The 26,855-nt window shown below is 44.6% G+C and overlaps 3 protein-coding genes across 3 annotated transcripts; 1 reads left to right on the forward strand and 2 right to left on the reverse strand.

The window, feature by feature from the left end:
* Positions 1-413: 413 nt before the first annotated feature.
* On the forward strand, positions 414-6,836 carry LOC115403461 (gastrin-releasing peptide receptor-like). Its single transcript, XM_030112353.1, has 3 exons — positions 414-829; positions 2,995-3,340; positions 6,522-6,836. The coding sequence occupies exons 1-3, from the start codon at positions 414-416 to the stop codon at positions 6,834-6,836; spliced, it is 1,077 nt and encodes a 358-aa protein (XP_029968213.1).
* A 4,006-nt stretch (positions 6,837-10,842) lies between these two features.
* On the reverse strand, positions 10,843-12,200 carry LOC115402737 (ankyrin repeat and SOCS box protein 11-like). The gene is made up of 6 exons (XM_030111262.1): positions 12,101-12,200; positions 11,908-12,017; positions 11,514-11,664; positions 11,316-11,428; positions 11,018-11,212; positions 10,843-10,908 (listed from the first exon to the last, which is right to left on the reverse strand). The coding sequence occupies exons 1-6, from the start codon at positions 12,198-12,200 to the stop codon at positions 10,843-10,845; spliced, it is 735 nt and encodes a 244-aa protein (XP_029967122.1).
* Positions 12,201-14,848: 2,648 nt separating this feature from the next.
* Positions 14,849-23,801, reverse strand: LOC115403817 (phosphatidylinositol N-acetylglucosaminyltransferase subunit A-like). The gene is made up of 7 exons (XM_030112826.1): positions 23,679-23,801; positions 22,941-23,405; positions 22,502-22,772; positions 21,587-21,719; positions 20,734-20,866; positions 17,810-18,016; positions 14,849-16,502 (listed from the first exon to the last, which is right to left on the reverse strand). Exons 2-7 carry the CDS (start codon positions 23,379-23,381, stop codon positions 16,242-16,244), a joined length of 1,446 nt encoding a protein of 481 aa, XP_029968686.1. The 5' UTR covers positions 23,382-23,405; positions 23,679-23,801; the 3' UTR covers positions 14,849-16,241.
* Between the last annotated feature and the right edge of the window lie 3,054 nt (positions 23,802-26,855).

A 26,855-nucleotide genomic window follows, 5' to 3' on the forward strand; every position in this document is an offset into this window, starting at 1 on the left:
GATGCCCCCTCTTGGTACCCCTCGTGCCCTCCACCTGTGCATTTTCTGGATCCACCTCTGGTCTAGAGATCGTCATTTCTAGCACAAAGAAGCTTTTTTAAACTTATGTTATTTATGATAATAATAATATATGTTTGAAAGCATTTATTAAGCATGCAGACAGAGGGAGCGAGGCTTGGTTTCTGCAGATCTGGATTTGGCACTTGAGGAGTGAGAATGTTTGAGCAGACTGGAGACCCGGGGGGGGGGGGGCTGTGCGTTCAATCACATCAGCCTCAACACATCCCCGACTCATCTTCACCTCCGCCGTTTGGGTCGGTGGTCCATCACATGACGCGCGCCAGGCGCGCGCAGAGTTCACAAACCCGTCCGGCAAAGCTCACCAGACCTCTCTCTCCCCCTCTCTCTCCAACATGTCTCTGGAGGACCCGTTCATTCCGTCCCCGGAGGACAGCAGGGGGCTTCCCCGGAATGTCTCCAGACTGCTCAGGAATGCAACAGGAGGGCAGCAGCCGTACGGCGTCTGGACCCCCGGGATCGGGATCGCCGCGGTGTACGGGCTCCTCATCGCGGTGGGACTGGTGGGAAACGTGACCCTGATGAGGACGTGCCTGCTGGTCAAGTCCATGCGCACCGTGCCCAACCTGTTCCTGTCCAGCCTGGCCCTGGGCGACGTGCTGCTGCTGCTCACCTGCGCCCCGGTGGACGCCAGCCGCTACCTGGTGGACCGGTGGCTGTTCGGGCGCGTGGGGTGCAAACTGATCCCGTTCGTGCAGCTGACCTCGGTGGGAGTCTCCGTGTTCACCCTGACCGCGCTCTCCGCAGACCGGTACCGGACTCACGCTCTCAGCACCATGACGGTTTTAATGCGTAAAGATATTTTATTTTAAATGTTTGGCTGCAGCAGCACTTTCAATTATTTTGATTCCCTGTTTTCTTAAAAAGGGTTTTAGTGCAATAATGGTTTCGTTTTTCATTAGGAAACCACAGACCACCAAATTAAACTGTATTTTGAAGCGGATTTCCTGTATAAAGTTCATCCTCGTTGGTGCAGTGGTTTGCACTAACAGTGAGACTCCAGCAGATTTGATCCCTTTTTATTTTCCCTGTATAGATGTGAGGTTTTTGATGCTATAAAACTGAACCAGAGCTGCACTGGCTCAATCTAAATGCACACTTTTATTTTATTTTTTTCTATGTACTTGTCTCTAATTGAATGATGTGAAGATTATATGTAATATTGAAAACACTGCTGATAATGGAGCTTCCCTGCTGTGGGATTAATTAGGTTTCATCCTATCTTCATTTTTTTCTTCCTTTTCATGCCTGATAAGACAAATCCGTTGTGGCAAAAAAAAAAAAAAAAAAAAATCTCTACTTACAGGAGTGTGAAGAAAGGCTGTGTGTGTAACTTTGCCACAGTTCTGTTTGAGTTTTGTTTATATTGTTAGATAAAACATGGTATTTTACAGATTCCTCACCAGAAAGCCTGGCGCGCGTGTGTGTGTGTGTGTGTGTGTATGTGTGTGTGTGTGTGTGTGTGTGTGTGTGTGTGTGTGCGTTCTTGTATTTCTATCCTTGTTGGGGCCAAATGTCCCCACAAGGATAGCAAAACGTGGAACGACGTGCCTTGTGGGACCTTTTTCCGGTCCTCAGTAGGAGAAACAGTGTTTTCTTGACCATGTTGTTGTTACTGAAAAAAGGAAAAGTGCAAAAACATTTCTTTAGGGTTAGGCTTTGTTGTGGTGTGGGTTAGGGTTAGGGTAAGGGTCAGGGTTAGGGGCTAGACATGAATGGGAGTCAATGGACGGTCCCCACAAGGATAGAAATACAAGACTGTGTGTGTGTGTGTGTGTGTGTGTGTGTGTGTGTGTGTGTGTGTGTGTGTGTGTGTGTGGATAGATAGATAGATAGATAGGTCTTTATTATCCCGTGAAGGGAAATTTGTTTCCACAGCCTTCATGTCAGTTCCAGATGTTATGGACTCCATCACACACACCACAAGTAAGACAGTAAGACAATTACAGAAACAGAGAATACACAACAAAGAACAACAAACAGCAGTTAACACAGATTGGCAGTAAGTCAGCGAGGCACCCTGCTCAGTACAGCAATAGCTGATGGAACAAAGCTCTTGTTAAAACGGCCCGTCTACATTTAAGAGTCCGATATCTGCACCCCGAGGGAGGAGCTGGAAGAAGTTATGAAGAGGGTGATCTGTGTCTGAAACTACTGATTTAAGCCGGGTCATTGCTCTGTCATTCAGCTCTGAAATGTTTGGTGTGGGCGAGCAGAGTATTTTAGATGCTGTGTGAGTTTGTTTCTATTGGAGACAATTGGTGTAAAACCAGGAAGAACAACACAGCAGAATGGACTGAATGATGCTCTGATACAGCAGCAGCAGACGATGAGGAGCAGCATGCAGAGCACTGAGTGTACCGAGAACAGGAAGTCTTTGTTGTGAGCGTTTATGAACGTCCATGATGTGGTGCTCGAAGGTGAAGTTACTGTCCAGGGCGATTCCAAGATATTTAAATGTGTTCACCTGTTCTGTAGCGCTGCTGTTGATGGAGATGGTTCAGGCTGGGAGTGGGGGAGTAAAGACCACTTCCTTTGTTTTATCAGGGTTAATGTGAAGATGATTGTGCATGCACCATTGTGTGAAGTGGGTGACTGAGCTGTGGTAGGCAGTGATGCAGTGCTGATTATTGAGGAGAGCCAAGATTACAGTGTCATCAGAGTGTGTGTAGCATGTAGTGATAGGTGTGGGGCTTGTACAGTCATTAGCGTGTAGAGAGAGGGGCTGATGGTGGTGTCAGATATGGCAGTTCCTATCCTGTGTGTGTGTGTGTGTGTGTGTGTGTGTGTGTGTGTGTGTGCGTGTGTGTGTGTGAGCGTGTGTGTGTGTGTGTGTGTGTGTGTGTGTGTGTGCCTTCATTCCTCTTACTGCATACAGTGATGACAGAGTCTAAATATCACTTATCATCATCTCAGGTACAAAGCCATCGTCAAACCACTGGACCGGTCCGGTGCGCCCCTCAGCGTCGGCCTGAGAGCCGGAGCCATCTGGTTGCTCTCCGGCACGCTGGCGGTCCCCGAGGCGGTCTTCTCCGACCTGGACACCTTCACCACCCGCCACACCAACGAGACATTTGTCACCTGTGCGCCGTACCCCCACACCGGGGACCTGCACCCCAAGATCCACTCCACCGCCTCCTTCCTCATCTTCTACGTCGTCCCGCTGCTCATCATCTCGGTCTACTACTGCTTCATCGCCCACAGCCTGGTGAGGAGCTCTGAGGACTTTGCAGCTGAGGGCCGGCTGCATCTCCACAGACAGGTCTGACTCCTCCGTTTCTGTGCATCGCTCTGCTTTATTAGATAGATTTCAGTGTTCCAGGTGAGACTAAACTGTCTACTGTCTGCTGTTCTCAGCATCACACAGGTTTATCCAGCAATTATTTACTTTTTAAATGTGCTTTTTGACATGAAGATGAATTTATTACCTAAACAACTCATCACATAAAACACACATTTAAAATTGTATCCCCAAAAAAAACACAGACACAGAGGTTTTTGCTCAAGGGAACAGATGCAAATGCACACACACACACACACACACACACACACACACACACACACACACACACACACACACACACACACACACACACACACACGTTTGCCTTTTTGTTCTCCTGACAAGAACAAGAATACAAGGAAACATGAAGAAAAAGATCTGCCCTGCAAATACAGCCATGTGATTTAACATGCATGTGTCGGTGCTCAGAGTGGGAGTCGCGATACAAGCAGAAGCACAGACGTGTAAAAATCAAAGGGAATCATGGAAACAAACAGCTAATAGTGTGAATAGAATAAAACACAAAGCTTCAGAATGTGTGTGTTGGTAAAGGTGAGTGTAATGAAAGTAAACATGTGGTGAATGCAGGACCATAATAAGCATTAGAGGACTGTCAGTTTCACAGACTTAAGCCAAGACAACACCTCCAAAACTCCTCTGCAGCCTGGATGTGCACTCTGTTCTGTTTCTGTTTCTGTTTCTGTTTTTCATCTGTGGAGCTACAGTTGGTATCCTGTAATGAGGATTTCTGACAACAATATGATAAAAAAAGAAACAATCGAAGAAGCAACTCTTCCATGTTATAATGAATCTGGACCCGGATCGGGACCAGGACCAGGAGAATCTGGACTGGCAGTCATGACACCCTGGAGGGAAACGTTCTTCTGCATTTGCAGGAGAACAGCGGCCGTGGAGCGCAGTACCAGCGAAGCCGTCAGGACGAAGGCGATCGTTTCCAGAAAGAGCTGTTTTCGCCCGTTTACACAGTGAAGGAGCCCAGTCATTTTGGAGAAGCTCCACCTTGGGTGCGATTTTCAAAACGTGTTTGCAGTGACTGTGACGATTTTCTTTTTTTTGTGTGTAAACAAACCTGGAAATATAAGCAAAGCTGATCTTTTTCCCTGGGGCCCAGTGTCTGAGCCAGGCTCTGCTTCAACGTTTCAGGAGCTGGAGAAACCACGTCGACCCGCCTCAGCTCCAGTACTCTGCCAGAAGGGAGCCAGAGAGCAGAGCTGGATGTGAGCGTGGCTGACGCTGTCAGCTGTGGGTGCAGAGGCTTCAGAGCAGTTCAGGTGAAGCTGGAGGACATAATGAGCCTCTAAGGTGGACAGGATTAGGTCCATTAACACAGTGAGCCAGCGGCGGGAAGTGACAAGCGTAAGCACTACACTCTGACAGACTGTCAGGTGGTTTTACAGTCATTTTCTTGATGCTTGTCAAAAACCCGCAAAAGCTAAAAAGCTATACAATCAGTTCAGTAAATCAAGTTTCACGGCAGTATTTTTTTCTTCTTTTCTCCGCTATGTTTCAGTTGGTGGAGAAGGTCATCTCCGATTCTTAAAGGGGACATATGATGCTATTTTTCAGTCACGTCATGTCGGTCTCAGAAGCCCCAAAACATAATATTTAAGTTTGTTCTCCCCAAATTCATCCTTTGTTCGGAGTTTCAGCGACAGGGAGGAAGAAGACCATTTTGAAATTTGAACGTCATAATAAGGCTACGGGGACACACTACTATGAAAAACTCTACACAAAGTGAAAAAAGCATAATATGTCCCCTTTAAGATTGCAGGTTCAATCTCCTATGTGGCCAGATGTCCTTTAGCTGAACCCTGAACCCTGAACTGCTCCCAATGGATGGATTTGCCAAATCAATGAAACAGCACTAGAAAAGAGAAAATCCATTCTCTAATAATTAGTAATTTCTTGTGGCGTCAGTGTCAGATATATGAAACAAAGGGTGTGAAACCATCCAATACCGACAGAACCAGAAACAACACTTTCAGTTTGAATGTTGTGAACCAGAGTTAGAATCACGGCTCTGGTTTAGTTCCTCCTGTTCTCCGTATGGTGAAAAACTCTTCACAGCTCATCTGTTTGTGTTGGTATTTCTTGGAGTTCGTGTCTGTGGTGTTTCTCTGCCCTCTCGTCCTAAGAGTCCGGTGTCTCTGCTCTTCTGTACTTCCGCTCTTATTGGACGTGAAGTGTTTCCACCTGCGTCTCTTCAAGCCCGTCCTCATCGGTTTGTGTGCAAAGGTCTCAGTCTGTCCGTTTGTCTTCATTGGTTAATGTTCTGTCTTTGAGTTTCCATCCCCAAACACTTCTCCGTGTTTCCTTTTGTAATCTCTAATCACCAGCTCCATCTCCATAAACTATGCGTTAGTTTCGACCTGGCCGTGCATTTGTGTCCTACAGAGATTAAGATACATTTCAGCGAAGCTCAAAGATGTGGCGGAGATATTGGGTTTATGATCAGAAGTTCATTGGTTCGAATCCCACAGGAATAGGTCACCACCGTGAGTCCATGAGCAACACTCGTCCTCCCCAGCTGCGTACTGAGTGGCGTGGAACTGCTCCTGTAGATCAGATCAACTATGAATAGAGTGGGTTCAGTACAGAAAGAGATTCTCACCAAAGCGATCAATAAATGACCTGCCATCTTTCTTTTCTCATTTTATCCAGACATTGAAGCAAAACAAGCTGCTGACCATTAAAAATAAACGATCAGATATCATTTAGTACATGGTGATAATGAGTTCAAGCTTCCATCCATCTTCTGCCGATGATTTCAAACAACTGCCTTTAACTTGTCATTGCACTCATCTCAACGGAGGATTGATTCCAGATAACGATCAGCAGGCCGAGGACTCCTTCCTGCTCCACTGTCACACAGAGACAAGTGGTAGAGATAACCGTTCTTAGCATTTTTAACGTTAATAACCTGGATATGAACAGCAGATCTCTGCATGCGTGGTTCTACAGTACTTTCAAGGTTGTCTGCATCCCAGAACCTTCGGTCTGGTACCAAAGCCTCCCCTTGAGGTTTGTTCAGTAGCTGCTCATCTGCCTCAGCCTCCATCAGCTGCTGGACATGTCCGGGTGTCTAAACTCATTTGTGGATTACTGTCTGAGAAAGTTTTCCTCTTTTGTCTGCCGTCAGATGGAGTCCCGGAAGCGTCTGGCCAGAACCGTGCTGGTGTTCGTCGGCCTGTTCGCCGTCTGCTGGCTCCCCAGCCACATCATCTACCTGTACCGCTCCTACCACTACGGCCAGGCCGACACCTCGCTGGGCCACTTCATCGCCAGCGTGTGCGCCCGCATCCTGGCCTTCACCAACTCCTGCGTCAACCCGTTCGCCCTGTACCTGATGAGCAAGAGCTTCAGCAAGCACTTCAGCAGGCAGCTGCTGTTCTGCTTCTCGTCCACAAGTCTTCACAGCCAGAACAGTGGAAGAACGCATGTGACGTCAGTGTGAGGGGAGCTTCAGCAGTTAACACGGTTTAAAAGGACCTGCTGGTGTGAGGATGCTATAATTGGCCTCTCATACTAAAATACTAAGTTTTATTGAGACGAGCTTCAGTCACAGTCTCATCTCAGAGACAGTTTAATGATGTGCAAAAGTCTGAAGTTTTCCGGACTCGCCCCACCTGTTTTGTCTTGCAGTACAATTTTGACCACTAGGTGGTGCATTGAGTCATTTAACAAAACAGCAGGTGTGAGAGGAGCTTCAGGCTTTCACACAGTTCAGGAGGCTTACACCATTTACTCTCTGGACTCTAATCTGGACTCTAATCTGAACAGCTGTGACCGCCACATAAAGCACCGAGCCGATCAAACCCGAAATGTCCAATAAACATGAGGAGGCGTAGATAATGGGGCAAGAATGTAATGTTTATGGAAATGAATCCTGAGCTGTAAAGATAAAGAAGAAGAAGATGTATTTAAGATAGAAGCTTCAGAGGAAGTGATCAGAGCACTGCAGGGATTCAGAAGATTCAGAAGTTCAAAAAAAGAGACGTTTATCTGCCTGAATGAAATCAAACACACGTTTTCTTTTTACGTCTGAAGGTACAGTAAGACGCACAGTTATTAGAGCCAAAGTATGATGTTTATCTTTGGCAAGTATTTTTATTTTTTGGTGCCTGAACTGAATCAGAAGCAACTGCATGGCGGCGAGAACAGCTCCTGTAATGTTACCATGGTAACAGATGGATAGGTAGCATAATGACATTAAATTTGTCATGTTTCCAGGATGAAGACGGTTGTGTGGTGTAGAAAGTCATCAAGTGTTTTTATGTTAGTTGTGCCTTTTTCTTTTACCTCATTACTCATTAGAGCACATGTTTTTGTTTGTAATGCTACTTTTTACATTCTGTATGAAATCTTTAACTACATGTTCAGCAGGTTATGGTCTTTATGTGTTTTATGATTTTATAAAAAAAGGGAATCTCAGGAGCCATCTGAAGCAGAAGAAACACAGGAAAGTAAATCAAACGCAATGTGCTTGTTTTGAGAGCTGATGGGTCTTTTCTTGTGAATGTTTATTGATGGTTAAATGTAACAGTAAAATATGTGCTGAAAGTCTGTGTATCTGTGGTAATGTGAAACATCATTTTAGATTTAAAAAAATAACAAGAAGTGCTCACTGTGCCTGAAAAAGCTGAATGTTTTCATTGTTGTGTTCATTTTTATCTGTGAAATGAAGATATTAACAGAAATATGAGAGCGGAGCAGAGCCGATAGAAAACCCCAAAACATTCAAGCTGAACAGTGTCTCTTCAGGAATGTTGATTTCTTGTTGGTAATATGTAAAAATCAACGACAACAAAAGTGTTTGTGATTTTCTATCAATCTTTGTTTACTTTTCATTTTTATTTTTACTTTTAAATTTTATTGCAAGTGCCAGAACTTTCTTTTCCTCACATCTGCTTCAGATGAAAGTAAATGAATTGCTTTTCTTTTTCCAAAATACATCCTGGTGATTTTATTGATAATTTTCTGTCAATTTCAGAAACTGTACTTTGCTTGCTGTTACTTAAATGAAGTTGATTCTTTCCTTTGTGTAAAAGTTATGATTCACTGTTACACTGTGACGGGATGAGATTTTTTTCTCTTTGCTTGTTTTTGACATTTTAATTTTAGCTGCTGTTTGCTGATCATCAATGTTTTTCAGAATAATGCAAGTGGAACACGTCAATATAATTTTAGTATTTATTGATCTGTTAATGTTTTGTTTTTCCCACTGTGTCAGTTTCTTAAAATGTTGATGCTTCTAATAGAATAAAGAACCTCGTAGCATTTGTACCAGTGATAAGTGTTTAACTACTGAAACTTTCCGTCGTGGTGAATGAATCTTCAGGATTCATGTGGTCACAATGTGCATGAGATGTAAAAACGTACTGGATCGTCTGGAGGATTCTTTTCGTTGCTCGTCCCTTTCAGATGCTGATTGTTGTTGTTAACCCCTGACAGTGAATAAAAATGTGAAGTCTCTGGAGAACTGATCTGCATGAAAGACCTTTATTGTGCGGCTGGTGTGACCTTTTCCAAGAGGGAAACGCAACTCAATACAGCTCTGAAGGTTTTGATTGCAGGATTAGTGAGAATCTGAGCGAGCGGACCTTGTTTCTGTGGAGCAGGATCCTCAGTTCAGTCCCAGAGTCTTATTTCTCAGGGATGAGCAGCAGGAAATCCATCAACAGGGACAGACGCACACCCAAACACACACAGCCCTCTTTCAGGAGTTTTTGCTGAGGGCTCAGGCAGTTCTCTGATCTTTAGGTAATAAAATGTCAAGTTCAGTCGGCTCGGATGATATCTCTCGGGTCCGCGGAGACGTGACCTTTCTGGGTGGCATTTGAATACAGCAGATTTATTTCCCTTCAGCAGTTTGAGCCACATAAACACACTTCTTGCTCCGGTTCGAGCCCCGGATCTCACTGCTGCTTTTATCCAATCCAACCGTTGATAATGACTTCCAACTCCCTCACACACGGACCTCGCTCAGAGTTATGCTCAGTGTCACAGGCTTCATAACAACAGCGCACGATGCTCCTCAGAGCCATTTGTGTCCAGCAGAGACAGAAAGCTCGCGCTCCGTCCACATCGCAGGCTTTGTTGGCACTGCAGAGGAGAGATATTCGTATCAAAATAGAAACAGACTCGGTACAGGAAGGCAGTCAGAGGCTCAGGCCTCCTCCGTCTTACTCTTTTTTTCCCCCATAAAACAGCTGAAATGGTCCAAAGCCTCCTGGTGGCGGGCCATGGCAGGGCGGAGGGGACCGGGGGAGCTGGAGCAGGCTGGGGGGGATGATTATTCATCTCTCCCTCCTCCCCTACGCAGGGATTTAAAAGGAATATTTTGAGTTTTAAACTATTTAGACGCATTACCATTACAAGCTGTGGGCATCAAAATATCTTAAATTCATTAGAAAAACTCTCATCAAACAACAATGTCCAGCTGAGCATGATTTTAGAATTACTGAGACACTTCACTCTTGGTACGTTGATTGGAATAATCAGCTCTGCTCCTCTTGGATTTTATAGTCTGTTTTATTTCTGATGACAAATTAGCAGAATCTCTTTGAAACGATGAGCTCTAGACGAGCAGCGGTATAGTCCAGGAGTGGGGGTGCATCAGGCGGAGGTGGTCCGTCTGAACATGTGTGGATTCTGTATGTCTGTAAAGAACATTACTGAAAAGGAAGCTCCTCAACTGAACGGTTCAATCTGGTTTTTAACATCCGTTTTTGTCGGGATAGCCATCGTAATCTTTTCTAAGGTTTTGACAGCTTCTTCTCTTTATTTATTTTAATAATTACTCTTCAAATTATTTTTTCCATTCATGTATCTTCATGTTTCGTCAAATTGCATCAATCCTGCTGTGAAGTATTTAAAATCCCAACAAGAATTTTCAGAGTGAAAACAGCTAAATGAACAAAGACTGACTGATGACGACTGGAGAGTATTTTCAGTTCATTGTTGAATTGTGATTGTTGGTTGATAATGAAGCGTCTGTGCTTGTTGGAGCAGCACACTGATGGTCAAAGTATGTTTGTTTCTATAAAAAAAAATCAACAAAAGCAAAAATATTTTTACAAAATGTGAAACTTGCTCTTCTTTGCAGGAACAGAGCTTCACCTATTTTTGCTCCTGTATTTTCAGTGCATACATTTTAATTTACATTATTTTATCTTTAAAAAAATCCTTTGACTCTTGATCATCAAAGTGAAGGCCAACATTACCCACAATGCACCTTGACATGCAGGCAGCATCTTCTGTAACCTTGTGGAAAGAGGCACAGCTGATAGCATCACTTGTGTTTGATTCCTCATCCGGGGGGAACTGTGAGCTTTTCTCCAGCAGCAGCTCTGGCCTGTAAACACACAGCGTTCCATCTGAGCAGCTCCTACAATATTCAAAGAAATGCTCTGAATCCTGACTTTGCCCTCGCATCAGTGAGGGGAACATGCAGGTTTCAGTCAGCCTGTCCAGCCGGGCGGCGGCTCCTCTCTGCAGCGGCCGATTGCAGCTGATTGGCTCCGAGGCTGCGGGGAGAGAACAGACGGAGCGACCGTTAAAACTTTGAAAAGGCAAAACAATCAGGTGAGTGAATGATGGAAGTACAGCTGTCTGTTCCCACACGCCTCTCCTCACGGCGCTGCATTCCGCCGACAGGTCCGGGGGGGTCTGTCCGTCTTCATTCCTGCAACACTCGTCGGCCCCAAAGTCCAGCAGGAGCGTGACGATCTGTGCGGCGCCGCCTCGGACGGCGGCGTGCAGAGGACCGTCCTGCCCACATCCCAGCCTCACGTCTGCCCCCGCAGGACACAACAGGAGCGGTTCAAAGGCCTGAATCCAGTCCGTCCCCCAGGACACCGAGCCTCGCCAACACAGCTGCAGAAGACGCTCGGAGGATTGACTCTGGCTTCGACTCCCCTGCTTGCAGCAGAACCTGTGCGCAGGCCGCTGCCATGCAGGCGCAGTCGAGCGGCGTTCCCCCCAGCGGCAGCTCCAGGTCAACCTGCGCCCCCCAGGACAGCAGCAGCTGCAGACGCTCCTGATGATCTGGAGCGAGAAGCGGCGCCGCGGTCAGAATCACATCGATGCCGAGCAGCCGTGGTTTCCACGTGAACGTGTTTCAGCAGCACACTCTTCTTGGCAGCCTCGTGGATGGGGGAGGCCAGACGCCGGCCGGCGTGCGGAGACGAGCCGCGCTCCAAGATGAGCTGAACGCAAGCGGCGTTCCCGCTGCTGCAGGCGTAGAAGAGAGGCGTTCCTCCAGCCAGCGTGACTCTGTCCGGCTGTGGACGAGCCGGAGAGCAAACATCAGTCATGCACATCTGGCCAAGTGTCTGACGAGAGCTTCAAGAGAAGCTGTCGTCCAAATCTACCCAGGAAAGCACTGAATGGATCCGTCTCTCCGGAGGAAGATCCTCTAAAGCTGCTACCTTTCAGAACTGCTTTCTTTTTATAAGACATGCATATTGAACCACACTCAAATAAGAACAAATGAAAATACAAACTGATTAAGTGATTGTTCCCACATCTGCACCGTTCTCCAGCAGCAGCTTGGCACTCTCGTAGTGCCCGCTGAGACAGGCCTCGTGGAGAGCGGAGACATTGTCCACGGTGACCGTGTCCACATCCGCTCCCTAGAGACACGGCACAGGGCGAAAAACGCCAGTGAGTCACAACCTGTGAGTCCAGAGTGAGACAGCCGGTCAGAGTCAGGCTCACGGGCGAGGAGGTCATGCCGGAGGAGCAGTCGGCCCTCGAAGGCCGCCACGTGAAGAGCAGATCTGTCCAAACAGTTGTCTGGAACACAGCAGGAGACCATCACCAATTGGTTTACGCTCATTTCGTCTACTCTGAAATTCCCGTTCCGTCTACTGCTATTCCGTCTACCTCCAGTTCGTCTACTACCTTTTTGGCAAACATTCCCATTTTGTCTACTTTTCCACTTCAACGTTAAACCACCAAAATAACATTAATTATGAAAGTTTTGGAAACACTTTACTTGAAGCACCCGGTCTAACACATTATAAGTAGTTATAAACACTCTTAAATGATCACAATGCTTTATAACCCACTATACAGCATCGGGTTGGAGTTAGGGTCAGGTCCTGATGTTATAGAGCATTGTGATCATTTATGAGTGTTTATAACTATAGTTACACAGTGCTATAATGTACTTATGAGTTATACAGGGGTGCTTTAAGTAAAGTGTTACCAAAGTTATTTAAGAAACAGGATATTTACTATGAAAACTGCAACAACAGCTATTTATTTCAGATATATTTAATTATTAACCTTAAAATCGGCCTTCTGTAACACATTTTTATTTTGTGTACTTTTGTCTACTGCATTTTTATCCCACCAAAATGCCAATAACTCTTAAAGTTAGCATATTCATGATAATAAAATGATTTAAGTCAGATACAAAGGGAGAAGGTGTCTCAGAATTCAAGATTCTGCAGCTGCAGAGTGATGGATTCCCATTTGAGAAGAGGAACAAGTGGCAGAAGCACGACAGGCGGCTCAAGCGTCTTCAAGAAAAGTTTGTAGCTGGCAAACTGACTGTTGCTGACTTCATGGACTCTGCCTGCCACTTGACTGGCTTGTAAAGTAACTTGTAAATTTTCCATTATGCATTTGTAATTGTCAATGTAAACTGATAAAGTGAGTTGATCAGTTTGTCAATGTGAACTGTGATAAAGTGAAATGTTGAAAAAAAACTGGTGTTTTGTGTTGAAGTTTAGTATTTGAAAGGGTAAGAGTAGGTCAAAATATTACAGCAAAACCTGCAGAAAAGTAGTGAAACGTTGGAAAACTACACTGTAGACGAAAGTAGACGAAATGGGAATATGTGTCAGAAACAGAGTCGACGAAGTGGAAGCAGACCAAATGGAAAGTTACCGTCTCCATCACACCTGTGTTGTGTTCTCAGGCAGGATCAAACAAAGAAGCTTATTTCAGTATTCATGCACAAAGCGACGGCTGCAACTGTGAACGCCTTCATGCTGAGGAGCTTAAACACAGGAGAAAGGTGAAGGGTGATCTCCCTTTATCTTTCTCCAAAAATGATTGATTTTAACATGTTGTCTGCGACCAGCGGCTCCTCAGCTCCTTCCTGGTGGCTCCCTGCAGCTTTCACACGTTTCTAAAGGAGAGTAAATAAGCATTTATTCAACTTTGTTTTGTTGCACTTATGTTCCACGGTGAAGTGACAAAGTACCAAATGCATTTTATTCATAAGAGAACAGTCCTGGAGCCGCAGCAGTTAAGACCCCAACCAACAACAAAAAGATGGTGAAAGCACGTAACCACCGGCTGATACAACAATTAACAAAACTGCTGACAGGCAATACGTCATGAAACCGAATAAAACTTCCAAAACTATGCTGAGTAAAGACATGAAATGTCTAGAACACATTAGTACTTCTTAAATGAAGTTTCTAAATGCAGTAAGTGTAGCTGTAGGTCAAAAGTTTCCACTGGTTTTCTGATCTCTGTGAGGCTGAAGGAGAAAAAAAAGACCTGTCTTGTATGTTGCACATATCCACTTACTGGGTGATCATTTCTGTGTGTTTTCTACTTTGCTGGGTTTTTTTTTGAGTGAATACATGATTTCCAGTGAGACTGTGTGTCTTGCATCTGCAGTAGTGACCGTAGTGAAGCAGGAAGTCTCCATTTTCATGCATAGTTACGGTGCTGCTGAACTCTGTTCACACCCGATGCAAATCCTCATTCAGCCCAGAAAACAGAACAGTCTCACCTCGACTCGGTCTGGGCCGACACTCTGACCCCTCCCTCCCCTGTGAGGCGAAACTTAAAGGATAAGTTCGGTTTAAACAGTTTTCATGTTGTTTATAGAACAAAGTAGAACAATACCCTCACCCAGAAGGGTTTTCTGATCCGAAAAGTGGTTCAGGAGAACGTTAGATCCATAGTCGAGCTGCAGACCTCCGTATGCTGTTAGCCAATGGGGCATGTGTGGCGCCGGCTCCCAAAACAGCTTTAATCGTCCAAAACTCATTAGTTTCACCAATATTTCCTCCTGGTCCCTCAGCCTCTCCTCCACCACAGCCCGGGGTCGCAAAATACCTGCTGTTGTGGTTTTACAGATCTCTGAAGTGAATACGGTGATCTGGAAATAAACTGAAGTACATTCACCAAGAGACACAGTAGGTGGCGCTGTGCACCCAAGTTGTTGGTCGCCACCCGCTCCAAAGAAGAAGAAGATGATGTTTGCAGTTCAGAGATCTGTTTTTGTCACACTCATTTTGAAGAAAAATTCCAGGTTTCTGATAAATATGCAACAACTGAAGCAACTGAGTGGCAGAAACACAAAATACACAACTTCACAAATACATCCGTTTCTCAAAGTAAGTGCAGTATCATCAAAAAGATAAATGTTTATTTTCCATTTTTCCTTTTCATATTGCATTTTTGACGCAAGAATTGTTAAAAAAGAACAAATGAAAAGACTGAATAAATCAGTTTATTAAAAATAAATCTCAGACACATGGACGTTTCACAGTTTTGATGAAATCATGTCCATTGTATTCCGTTTGCTTAAAAAACCCAGAGGTATATGTTAAAAGTTCAAGTCAGTGGTACATTCCCGTTTTAGTCCTGCTCAGTGGAACAAACGCTCACCGTCCAAAACATCAGGTAGTTTTTACACAAAACCAAAAAAATCAATAAATGGCAGCGTCATGGTGGAGTACTTGAAAGATCAAGCTGCTGAAGTTCCTCCTGAGAACCAGGCCTTCAGAGTTCAGTCTAGTAGACAAGCGCCTCTTCCTGTTCAGTATCATAATGCCTCTAATGCCGAGGCCGCGGAGTGTCGCTGTGTGAGTCTCAGAAATAAGATCTGGTACGATAAAAACAACAAATATATTCCTCAAACTCGCATCAGGCTGTGTTCATGGTATTTAAAATATAAACTATCATGATAAAACCCAAAGGAGGCTGAGCTTCACCGTCGGAGCAGCATCGCTGTGGAACGGGAGCTTCTCCCTTCACTTTAAAGACTCGGTGATGCAGAAATGTCCAACTCTTGCTCTCTTTGACCTTTTAATTTTTCAAACTGCCTTCATTTTAGTTATTTACTATTAATTATCAGTCACTGTGGAACTCCATAATCTGTGTGTGTTTTAGGGCTGCAAGATATTAGATGAGCAGGTAATAAAGAAAGGTTTAATATTGTGATAATGATATAATTTGAGATAAATACACTTTAGTAGAACACTGTAATCTCTGTGCACGGACAACTGTTCCTTCAAGTAACAGTTCTGTCATTTGAAAATGTTTTAAGTAGTAAAACAAACATTTTGCATGAATTAATAATCAAAATTCCTTCCCTGTCAGTCTGCAGAGCGTGAACGCTCACTGTGTGGAAACCACTGATTACAGTTGACTCAGTCTGCTGAGATACGGATAGTTTACATGTCGATATCAAGATAACAACACATTTGAGATTGTGCAGCCGTCAGTCCGCCCACTGGGAGCAGTCTGGGTTCAGCGTCTTGCTCAAAGACACTGATACCACCAAGAGAATGTGATCAAACCGTTAAAGATGGGAGTACTGAATGCAACGCCCAAACATGATGGTTTTCTGCAAGACGGATCAGATTTCTCATCTCACCTACATGTATTTGTTCCCGACTCCCATCAAAAGAGAAAAAGTGCCTTCAGATTCTCCAGAAGCCTCCATTTAAATATTCCCTATGAAAACCCGGGAGCAGCCTGGTTAGGATGCTTTCGCACAAGATCCTTTAAGTAAAAACAGAAATGTAAACATTGCTTTCAGTGACCATGAGCTCGTTCACACATGTCCGTCGGCACCACGAGTGCAGAGGCGAGAGGAGACGGTTCATGTTTCACTGCTTCGCTTCTCTGCATGTTTGGAATGAGTCTCAGTTTCTACCGTCCACAGCCCGCCAGGCCCGGTGGCGTCGACCGCCACGTCCATGCTGTGTTCGGGTACCAACCACCGCAGGAGCAGCAGGAACAGGAAGTCCAACACCGCCACGAAGGCAAAGATGGAGCCGGCCACGGCGCCGCAGTGGGACCTCAGCCTCCGTAACCGTCTGTCCAGGGGAAGGACGTCCTCTGTGTGGACCCGGTCGTACACCTGAACAGGGAAGCGGTGACATGATTGACTGGAACCTGCTGCGACATGAAACCAGCCAGACGCACAGAAACAGCCTATCCGCTCCCAACACGCCAGTAATCCCACCCCTCGTCTTACTCCTCAAGATGTTGGTGCTTCACGGTGCGGTGACGGGAGAAACACTTCTTTTGGAAAAACACGGAGAGCAGACAGAAACGTTGTCAGTGGAATTAAGTGTGCACTCTGTGGAAGAAGTTCTATTTACTTCCAAGCACTGAGTGCTACAAACACTCCGGAATCCATCGTCATTATCAAATTATTTGTGCAAGTACTACAAGTTTCAAACACACAGGAAGTGGAAGTGGTTTTCAAAAAGCGCTGTTTTCAGAGATTTATCAGGCTGTTGTTTTGTAAGAAATCACAGGACAAGCTTCCCATTTTCACTTGTAATCAAACGTCATCTCAACCCGCAGACAGAAGGCGCTTCTTCTGATCTGTGCTGATAAACTAAAGGACTGTGTGAAGATGAAAATAAGGTAATAGGGGTGTAACGGTACACAAAAGCCACGGTACGGTACGTACCTCGGTGTAAGGGTCACGGTTCGGTACGTTTCTCGATACAGTGGGGAAAAAGTAAAAAAAAGCTCACAAATGTACCAATTTTTTTTTTTTTACTCACTGGTGTATTCGTCGTGTGATTGTGTGTGCCGAACCGTGACCCCCGTACCGTGACGGTATGGGACGAATACAAATACCGTTACACTCCTATAAGGTAATAAAACTTGCTGTGTGTGAGGAAGAGATCATTCAGCCGATCTGCAGCGACTCCAAACTGTCTAACGCTTCCTACTGGGCCACTCCCACGTGAGAAAAGGTAGTATTGTCTCTAAATAAATAAACATTTAGGTCGCCACGCCACAAGAAAACATGTACGATTCACAGCTGGAACGTGAGACTGGGCCAGACTGCGTCAGTCACTGTCAATTATCAGCAGTTATCAAGAATAACGGAATCCATCAAAAGCCAAAGCATGTGAGTAAAATAAGTTATCAAGGCCCCGGGGTCACGCTCCAGCTACGCTTTGAGGTTTGCAGAATCTGCATGCGGGATGGTGAAGGAGTTCCCCTTTTCCCTCCTTTCTGCAGGTCGTACTGCACCTCATAAACATCAGGTCCTTCAACAGGCTGTTTATACAGCTGTCCAAAGAACTGCAGGAGGTGACGGTGTAGGTTTAACCTGCATCGACAAAAAGCTGAAAAAGACATCGACCTGCATCAAATCCACTGGGAACATTTGGGGAATGAAGCGGCAGGTTTTGGTCGGCCTACTTTTTCAGTTCTCTCTGCCACGTTCTTCCAGGTGTAGAGGTTTCGGACTCGGGCGTGGACGGAGGCCGGAGGGGGGGCGGAGCCGGACCGCTGCCGGGCGATCACCGCCTCCAGGCCGGCGCACAGCGAGCGCACCGTGGGCTCGCAGAGCGTGATCAGGTCCTCGGGCAGCACCTCGGGAATGCCCCCAACGCGAGTGCTCACAACCTGAGACGGAAGACAAACAAAGCATGAAAGCATTTCAGTAAGAAAGAATCACATTTCCAACGATCAGGATCTCTGTGAGGCTGTTTAACAAAGACACTCTGATTCAAAATGGGTGAAAATTAATAAATAAATACAAATCTACCACCACTCTTCTCCAACATCTTCAAACTTTACAACTACGGTAAAACATTTTTACTTTTGTACATGGGTATGCCTCAGACTGTGCTCGTTTTGAGTTTGAAGGTTTATTCATCATCTTCCTAGTTACTAGTTTATTTGACTACCTGCAACAAAAACATCCTGTAGCTTTTTAAATCCATAAAACATCAGTGTGTTTGCAGGATTTGTTATAAACATTATTTATACTGGGCGTGAGTGGAGATCTTTGTATAACTAGGCCTGAACAGGAAGTGTCAGTCCCGGGCACATCCATCAGTAACGCCCTGAAGCGTCTGACCTCCAGCTCATCCATCACCACGGCCTTGTGTAAAACGGTCCCAGTCTTGGTCAAAGATTCATCGAGTCGTGCACATTAAAATGTGAAGCGATGGCTCCGGATAAAGCTTAAAGCCCGCAGTTCTGAACACTCTGCTCAATTATCTGTGATTAAAAGGTTATATTTCAATAAAGTGTTTTCGAAATTCCACGTCCAGCAAACGGTGAAGCTGCGTCTACGGTCTCCACTCCGCTGGTCTGATGAACGCGCGACAAACAAGATATCAACCTCCTGAAGAGAAAACTTCATTTTCTTGTATTCAGCTGTTGTACTGTTTCTAGGAAGGCTGATGTGACTCAAGGATCAGCCACAACATTATAACCACCAACAGGTGGAGTAAATAACACTAAATCGCTGTGAAGACTCAAAGTGCTTCGCAGTTTATTGTCCCTGTGACTGTAATACAGGAAACTGACAAAATCAGGTGAGAGGTCACGATGTTATAACAGATCAGTGTATCATTAATTTCATGATTGCAAAAAAGAAAAGAGCGGAGTAAGAAACCGGACGAGCTTTTCTCTTCCTGCCTCACTCGCCTGCTGTTTGGATGAACTCCACTGCACAGATCTGGCAACCCTGTGACCTGCTGTCAAGCTTAGGAGGATAAAAATAACTCTTTCTGATAATAAGCTACAATCGACACGCAACGTTTCAGATTTAGTTTTCAGTCTAAATCACTGCAAACATTTGTCTTGCAAAGTAAACTCTCAGGATCGAACGCTGAGCAGCCGGCTTTGTTTCCTTTGTATTGCGAGCAGTTTGTTTTGGTTTCAAAGTCTTTTTTTGTGAGCAGAATAAATGTTCAGCTGCATTTATTCATCCCAGTTTATTTTACTGTCCCGTGTGTGTATTTTCCACAGTTAAACATGGCGGATGTCTCCCAGTCTCGATAAGAGGGTTTTTTTCCCTCTCTCTGCAGAGACAGACCAGACCTGTGGACACGCACGCACGCACGCACGCACGCACGCACGCACGCACGCACGCACGCTTCCAACATACAACAGTATGTTACAGTCCTCGTTTAAAGGTGCATTAAGGAGTTTGCACGTTTTATGGGAAACAGCGCCCCCTGCAGGCCTTGGGCGTAATGCAGCTTAGTGAAAAACTCGTCCCTGTGGCTCGTGTGCACGGAAGAGGGGAACTCCTTCCTCGCTCTTTTAGTAGCGCTCAAGTAAGATTTAAGTGTCTTCTCCCTGGTGGAGTCTGTGTGGAGCTGCAGTGCTAGAAGCCAGTCTGTTCTGACTTTCTGGAAGATCCTGCTCAGTTGTTGCTCACTAAGCATCTGGCGGAGTAATGGCGAACAAAATGAAACCCAACCAGCTGGAGCGCGCATTACGTCATTCCTTTCAAATTCTCCCCAAAAAAACTCTGGAGCCGGACCGGCACTGTGACTTTCAAGTGACAGTTTAGCGCCGTTAGAGGTACTGGTAATGAATATGTCAGGGCACATTGTACACATCATTAAAAATGTGTAACATGTTTATGGTGGAAAATAAGTATTTTTAAAGTTGAAAAACTCCTTAATGCACCTTTAAGATGTGGCAAGTCATTTTAACGTTCTATGTCAAACAAAAAGAAAAGATGCTTTTAGTCTGTTGCTGCAGCAGACGGTGCATCGAGTCAGAAGAGTTAATGGGAAAATGACCAAAACTAGTACACAATAAACACGAGCAGGTATACACCCCTCACCCACTCTACCAAATCTGGACCACTGCAGCTACTGACCGGGAGAGATTAGCGCCAAAATGGACTCAACAGCATCACTGACTATTTAAGCAAGCTTGAATTCTGGAGGCAAATAGTCACTGCAGGTCTGCATCAGATGCAGTTTCACAGTTTTTCTAACTCAAACTTAATCTGCCTACTTAAAATCATCACAACAAAGTCATTTCTGTGATTGAAATTTCATGCGCGTGACAAATGAAATTGTTATGAACATTCATTTTGCTGTGTGAGAAAACGTCACACACTCGGCCAGTGGACGAGAACAAGTTATGTAGACTCAATTGTTGTGCAGCTCCGTTCATGTGTGAACACGCCTCATTGGAAAAGTACATGAAATTCACCAAAACGCTATTTCGCAACCACTCTCCCAGTGTGTGTGTGAGCAGCGGTTTGCAGGTTGCAGAAGGGAAAGTTCAGCAGCCGGTTGAGCTGGTTCTTCCTGCACAGTGGAAGTGTGCAGAGCCATGGCGCTCTTCATGAACGAAGGCTGACAAACCTGCAGCCCACAGCTGGCGCCCTCCACGATGGCCATGCAGAAGGCTTCCGTCAGCGACGTGTTGAGGAAGATGTGACCCTGAACCAAAACCCCGCGCACGTCTTTATGCTCCAGAGCCCCCAGCAGTCGCACCCTGCAAACACAAAGTTAACACATGTGAGACTCAGCTACAACAACACTGCTACACACATACAACACTGAACGGCAGCAGGACGTTAATGCCTTACTTGTACACAATTCATCTATCTAGTTCAAGGTCACTGGGTGCAGAAGTCAGTCACAGGTGTCAGCATATCATTCCTACAGTTCACACCTCGACGGCCACAAGTTCAACACGCCACAAACACAAAGATCTATGGGCAGTTCACAGTCAAAGTTTAACCTTAAAGTGATGGCTTTTTTTTGGCGATGAGTATTAGAAAATGCAAACTGTGCACAGAAAAGGCTCCAAACTGGAATCCAACCAGGGATCTTGTGAGGTGAGAGCTGTAACCACTATACTAGCGTGTGACGCCAAACAAATCACAGCTCATAGAACAGCAGGGGGGAAGTCCAAGGTGTCCGGCAGCTCACAGCGTAATAACATCAAGGCAGCAATAAGAGATAAATGAGTCGTTAAGATGTAATAAAAACAACTGATTAACAAATAAGTAAAGAAGATCATTTAAGTATCATAAACATAGGCCAGGCAGTACAGGTAGCAAGGGTTTGTAAGCTAAAAAGCAAATTTATAGTGTTCGTTACAATTCCGAGTCCCATTATGAAATGGTGTGGCAGAGACTGTGTCCTGGGAAAGTTTTCAATGTTGCCTCCTGATAAAATCCCTCCAGGACATACGAGTATCCAGCGGTACCTGTCATGCAGCTGGTATTTCTCTCTCACTTCTTCCAACACGATTCTCTTCGGTCCCTCTCCACCAATCAGGAAGTGCAGATCAGGATGCTTGAGGCAGAGCTCTGGGATTATCCCACTGAGAAGATCAATTCCTGGGAGGAGAAGGAAAACGTCAACACTTCACTTCTAGGTGATTTATAAAGGTACGCATTAGGTTATGTTTGCTCATTCACTGTTTCATTAAAACCAATTCAGCCTTTAGCTTGTCTTTAGGCCAACATGTTTTTGGCTGCTGCAAACTGACATTTAACTGTAAACCTTCAGAGATTTGGAAAGTGGACAGACTGGATCCTCCAGAAAGTCACTGTCACCACACTGAACACACTTTCAATTCTTCATCATTAATATTCTGTCTTGGTGAGAATATCTGGATCTGACCAAATGTTAAATCACTTCTTCTGTGTCCTATTGTCTGTCTGTCTGTAATAAAAATAAATAAATCTAATTCAATCCACGAGTGACTGATTAATCCTGTTAACAAACAAACCAACCAACAGCAATAAACACATACACTTCTTGACAAAGGTAAAAAACTTTTGGAGTTGAATCCTTGTTGAGAAATAATAATACACTCTTTTGCACTATAAATATAAATTGAAAGATTTTAATAGCTATGGAAAAGGCGGGGGGGGGGGGGGGGGGGGGGTATTTCTTACTGTTAAAGTAGAAATCTCAATTTTTTTTATAAACAATGCATAAAACAAAACTAACAAATGAACTTTTGTTCTCAACAATGTGTCAGTCATCATAGCATAAGGTAGATAGAACAAGATATAAAAACAAACTGTAGCTACATAAGAACCTTATTAAAGGAATATATAAAGTTGTCCAAAAGGCTCAATAAAGTTTTATCTAATGAAAAGGTGTTTGGTACCTTTGCGGTAGACAAGACGACTAATGACAACAATAGTGATCCTGTCATCTTGGCGCCGGGCGGGGTCAGGAGTGAAGTCTGTGGCGTCAACGGCATTGGGGATAACCGACACGATCTCTGGATTGAGGGCTGCGCGGAGGACCGTGTTCTCCTTGCTGGTGTACGACACGCACACGATGTGGTTGGTGTCGCACAACGACACGGTCAGGAGCTTGTTGGTCAGCACAGAGCTGACGTCGGCAAAGCCAAAGAGCGAGTGGTCTGTGAACACCTGTGAATGATGAAAATTTTCAGCTTTGTCTCAAGAAACAAAAGTTTCTCAGCAGATCAAAGACTGAGACTTAACTGTGGTTTTAGTGAGCAAATCTCACTTTCACTTCTAACACAGAGACACCAAACTGAATAAATGTCAAACATGGAATAAATGAGAGTGCCGTACCGTGTTCAGGCCCATAGTCTTGGCGTGGAACAGTGCATCATGGGCCATGGCAGAGAAGGAGCTGTGAGCGTGCACCACAGTGATGCGCTCCCTAACAAACACACAGCGCATCAGGGGCAAACTGTGGAAGCAGGTTGTGACGGTGGACTGGTTGTACATCACCTGCAGAGGCAGGTAGTACACCTTCAGCCCGTTGGTCAGGTATCGGATACCTTTCCTCCTGCCGTAGGCGTGAGTGACAATCACCACCTTATGTCCCTTTTCAATGAGACACTGAGAAAGCTGATAAATGTGACTTTCTACTCCTCCCATGTTTGGGTAGAAGAAGTCAGACACCATGCAGATGCTGTGTTTTCTGCTGCACGCCCTGGCAGCCTCTGCAGGAGCCTCAGAGCCTGCGGGACGTGGAGATTTTGCAGCAGCAGCTCGTCGTCGGCCCATTGTTGAGGCTCGATGTGCTCACAGCTGAAACAATCACATGATTTACCAGTCAGTGAAAAGACAACAGCAGTGATTCAACAGTGAAAAGATGCATGTTACCACAGTGCGACTCAGACGGCCTCTTTTCAGCACACACCGCAACCGCGTTACGGATGAAAAGATCTGATTTTATTTGATCAACTAATCAGAAGCGTATTCTCTTATTTGACATTAGCATGAAGCTAACAGACACTGCCTGTCTTTCATACACTCAGCAAGCACAACAGCCAACCATTTCCTCATTCCAATATGTCTTACCTGTATTAAAACGTCCTGTTTATTCCACCCTCGGAAAACAACCGCAGACTTAATTGTTGGTTTCATTTTTATCCGTTAAGTCGGAGCTTTCGCTAGCAGCCCTCAAAGCTTCCTGGTTCTGTCAGACGTAATGACGTCAGACGTAAAGGTTAGCTCTGGACCAATCAGCGTCTTATTTATGACGTCACACGCGAGACGAAAACAAACTACAGTCGTTTAAATTTAATATTTATTCGATATTATTTGTTTAATTGACAAAGGTATTCGAGCTGACTTGTTGAGACTATTGTTGAGAACATTATTATTACTGTTATTATTATTATTATTATTATTATTATTATTACTGTAGTAGTAGTAGTAGTAGTAGTCGAAGTAGTTAATGATAATGACAATGGCAATAATGATAACAACCATCACCAGCACCACAGCATCGAATTTCTTTTACACAAAACTAGAATGCAAGCCACAAAAAATATGGATAGAACAAATAATTAAAAAAACCAGTGAGAACATCTTTAAAATTTGGGAAGGTACAACAAAATATCAGTGAACAAACAAACAAAAATCACTTGAACGACGATTTTTGATGTGTGATTTTTCTGAGAAATATTGAATCATTGTACAAATATTCTCATATGATTGTACTTTAACTGGGAAAATTCCAGTAACATCAGTTTTTCCTTCTACTGTGCAGAAAACATGTTTGTATTTTCTTCTGTAGTACATTCATCTGACCCAGAAAAAAAAGATCAAATCAGGATCAAAGTACTTTTGTTATTCTTGAAAATTTTGTGGTGCTTTCACACCTACAGCATCTGGTCCGCTTGAAGTGGACTAGCGTCCCCAACTCCGGCAGGTTCGGTTCGTACGCGCTGGTGTGAAAGCAGACCAGTTAGTTTTGGTCCGGGACAAAGAACTGCACCGAGACCTCCTCGAGGAGGTGGTCTCGGTGCGGTCTCGGCGCGGTCCGCTGCTGGTGTGAAAGTTGACCAGCCTCGGTCCTGTCCGCTCTGTTGTGGAGAAGGCTTTTTGGTCGGCGGAGGCTTCCGTAGCAAGCCGCGCAGCACATGACGTCACACATGCTGGCCAATCAGGGTTCACTTCCGCCACCCAAAACACATTATTATGTGAACAGCGCCACCAAGGGGCAGGAGGGTCATAGTGGATAGTTCATCTGCAAAAACAAGTGGTGTGAATGCGAACCGAACCAGTTGACAGCTGCAACATTTATGAATAAATTATGTCCGAACCGAACCACTCTAGCGGACTAGTAGGTGTGAAAGCACCCGTGGTGGGTGCTTTCACTCAGTTCCTTCATAGCATTCCACGTGAAGACAAGTTGTGTAAAACATTTGGCCCTGAGAAACATGCCCACCACAGCAACCATTACAGCTGGCAGATAGATTGACATTACAAAGCATAAGAATCATTAACAAAATATAAAATTTACTGTTTCATAAGATAATGACTGTTTCAACTTTATTCACTGGGATTCCCACCATCGTGTTGTTATTGTAACTGAAACAGATATATCGCAACACTGAGATCCCACACAAGATAATCATGGTCGGGCAGTTAGAGCTGGTTTACTTCCTTATGAAGATTAATGCCAACCATGAGAGTAAACGCAGAAGGCTGAAAAATTCCATAGCTCTCTAAAGTTGTGGTGTTTTTCCACCGATGGGTGCCAGTTTAGAGAAATGGTACAAGAACTAACAAGCAATCATTTCTCCAGATAAGCTCCCCTGTGAGGCTGAGCAACTCAAAATATTTCAAATAAACTCACAAAGTTTAGTAAAAACGCAACTATAGAAGAAGGATTTATCTTAAATTGTAACAATAATTTTTTTTTCAAATTGAGAGTGTGTTGAATGGTTCAACAATAAAGAGGGAAATAAGACACATGCAGTTGATTATTGAGATAGTTTTGTTTTATTAGAAAGTGGTCACAATTATAATGCACAATTAGCTAGATACAACTGTAAACCCAAAATTTTAATTCATAATGTTCAACACAGAAATATGGAGACACATGTTTTGAATGTTATTTTTGATGTCTTTTGAATTATTGGTTTTGTCTCCCAAAATAGGAAGAAAAAAACCCCCAAAGTTCTCACATTTTAAGTAACTAAAGAAAAAAACTCTCAATTTCAAAGTGGTGAGTGGCACAATAAAACAGTTTATAAAAGTGAAAACAGTGCAACAAATTAAAAGAAATAAAAGACAACAACACAGCTACAAAACAGTTCAAGAATAAACCCCTTCCCAGCTTAAAGCTCGTGTCCGGAGTTTTGAAAGAGAGGTTTTTTTTTAATCCAAAGTCTCAGGTTCCCCCTCCCTCTGCTTTCATGAGCGACCAAGCCACGCCCCTTTGATTGTGCACGCGAATTACCTGTCCGGTGAAAATGAGAGCCTCTGAGTCCTACAGCATCCTCCATGTTTAGCTGTTTACGGTGGATGTTCAGCAGACAGTGGATATATCTGCTGCAGAGCTAACTCTCCTCTGCTGGGCGAGCGGCCGTGCTCTCTGGCTGCTCCACACTTTGATTGACAGCACGACAAGGTGGAAGCTTGTAATCTATTGGCTGAAGCTGACCGGCGCTTTTTCGGATAACATGGGGGTCTATGAGACGAAGGCGGGGCTCATAAATACATTTTTATATTGCTTTATGCTAATATTATATTGTAGTATCGAACCAGACTAAGACATTGAAGCTCTGTTAAAAAATGATACATACAGGGGGCGCTGGTGAGCAAGCAATGGAGTAGGCTACGAGTCGCTGAGCTCTGCGGATCATTTCGTCATTTAAGATATAAACTGGCATAAATCGAGATTAATAGTCACAATTCTCGCTGTGCTTTTCTTCACCAACCGGATGGAAAGATATATCATGGCCAGCAGAAGCACCAAAAGCCGTAACGTCTACACTCCGTCGACCGGGCCTGCTAAAGCTACGGAAGTATCGCTGCCCGCGACCTCGCGTGGCTCAGGTGCCCAGGCTACAGCAGCTCCAACTTCAGCGACCTCCACCAAAATTACTGCCTTCAAAGAGGAGCTGCTAACAACGCTCCGATCGGATTTTGTGGCCGTTCTCAAAGACGAAATCCGGATGGTTTTTGAGAGTGAAATGTCGGTCATCAAGACTGAAATTCAAGCCGCCAAGACGGAGCTTCTTA

Source organism: Salarias fasciatus, chromosome 16 (genome assembly GCF_902148845.1).
Source record: "Salarias fasciatus chromosome 16, fSalaFa1.1, whole genome shotgun sequence".
NCBI lineage: Eukaryota > Metazoa > Chordata > Actinopteri > Blenniiformes > Blenniidae > Salarias > Salarias fasciatus.

Bases quoted from the DNA above. Each gene is read 5' to 3' on its own strand.
- LOC115403817 (XM_030112826.1), bottom strand. From the start codon at position 23,381: ATGGGCCGACGACGAGCTGCTGCTGCAAAATCTCCACGTCCCGCAGGC. The intron at 22,773-22,940 runs GTACGGCACTCT...CATCATTCACAG, and splicing joins AGACTATGGGCCTGAACACG to GTGTTCACAGACCACTCGCT. The intron at 18,017-20,733 runs GTTTGTCAGCCT...CTTCCGTCTCAG, and splicing joins GCGCCAGCTGTGGGCTGCAG to GTTGTGAGCACTCGCGTTGG.
- LOC115403461 (XM_030112353.1), top strand. From the start codon at position 414: ATGTCTCTGGAGGACCCGTTCATTCCGTCCCCGGAGGACAGCAGGGGG. The intron at 830-2,994 runs GTACCGGACTCA...TCATCATCTCAG, and splicing joins ACCGCGCTCTCCGCAGACCG to GTACAAAGCCATCGTCAAAC. The intron at 3,341-6,521 runs GTCTGACTCCTC...GTCTGCCGTCAG, and splicing joins GGCTGCATCTCCACAGACAG to ATGGAGTCCCGGAAGCGTCT.
- LOC115402737 (XM_030111262.1), bottom strand. From the start codon at position 12,200: ATGGTCTCCTGCTGTGTTCCAGACAACTGTTTGGACAGATCTGCTCTT. The intron at 11,665-11,907 runs GTGGGAACAATC...GCTCGTCCACAG, and splicing joins TGCTGGAGAACGGTGCAGAT to CCGGACAGAGTCACGCTGGC. The intron at 10,909-11,017 runs GTGAGGAGAGGC...CTCTCCCCGCAG, and splicing joins TGTCGGCGGAATGCAGCGCC to CCTCGGAGCCAATCAGCTGC.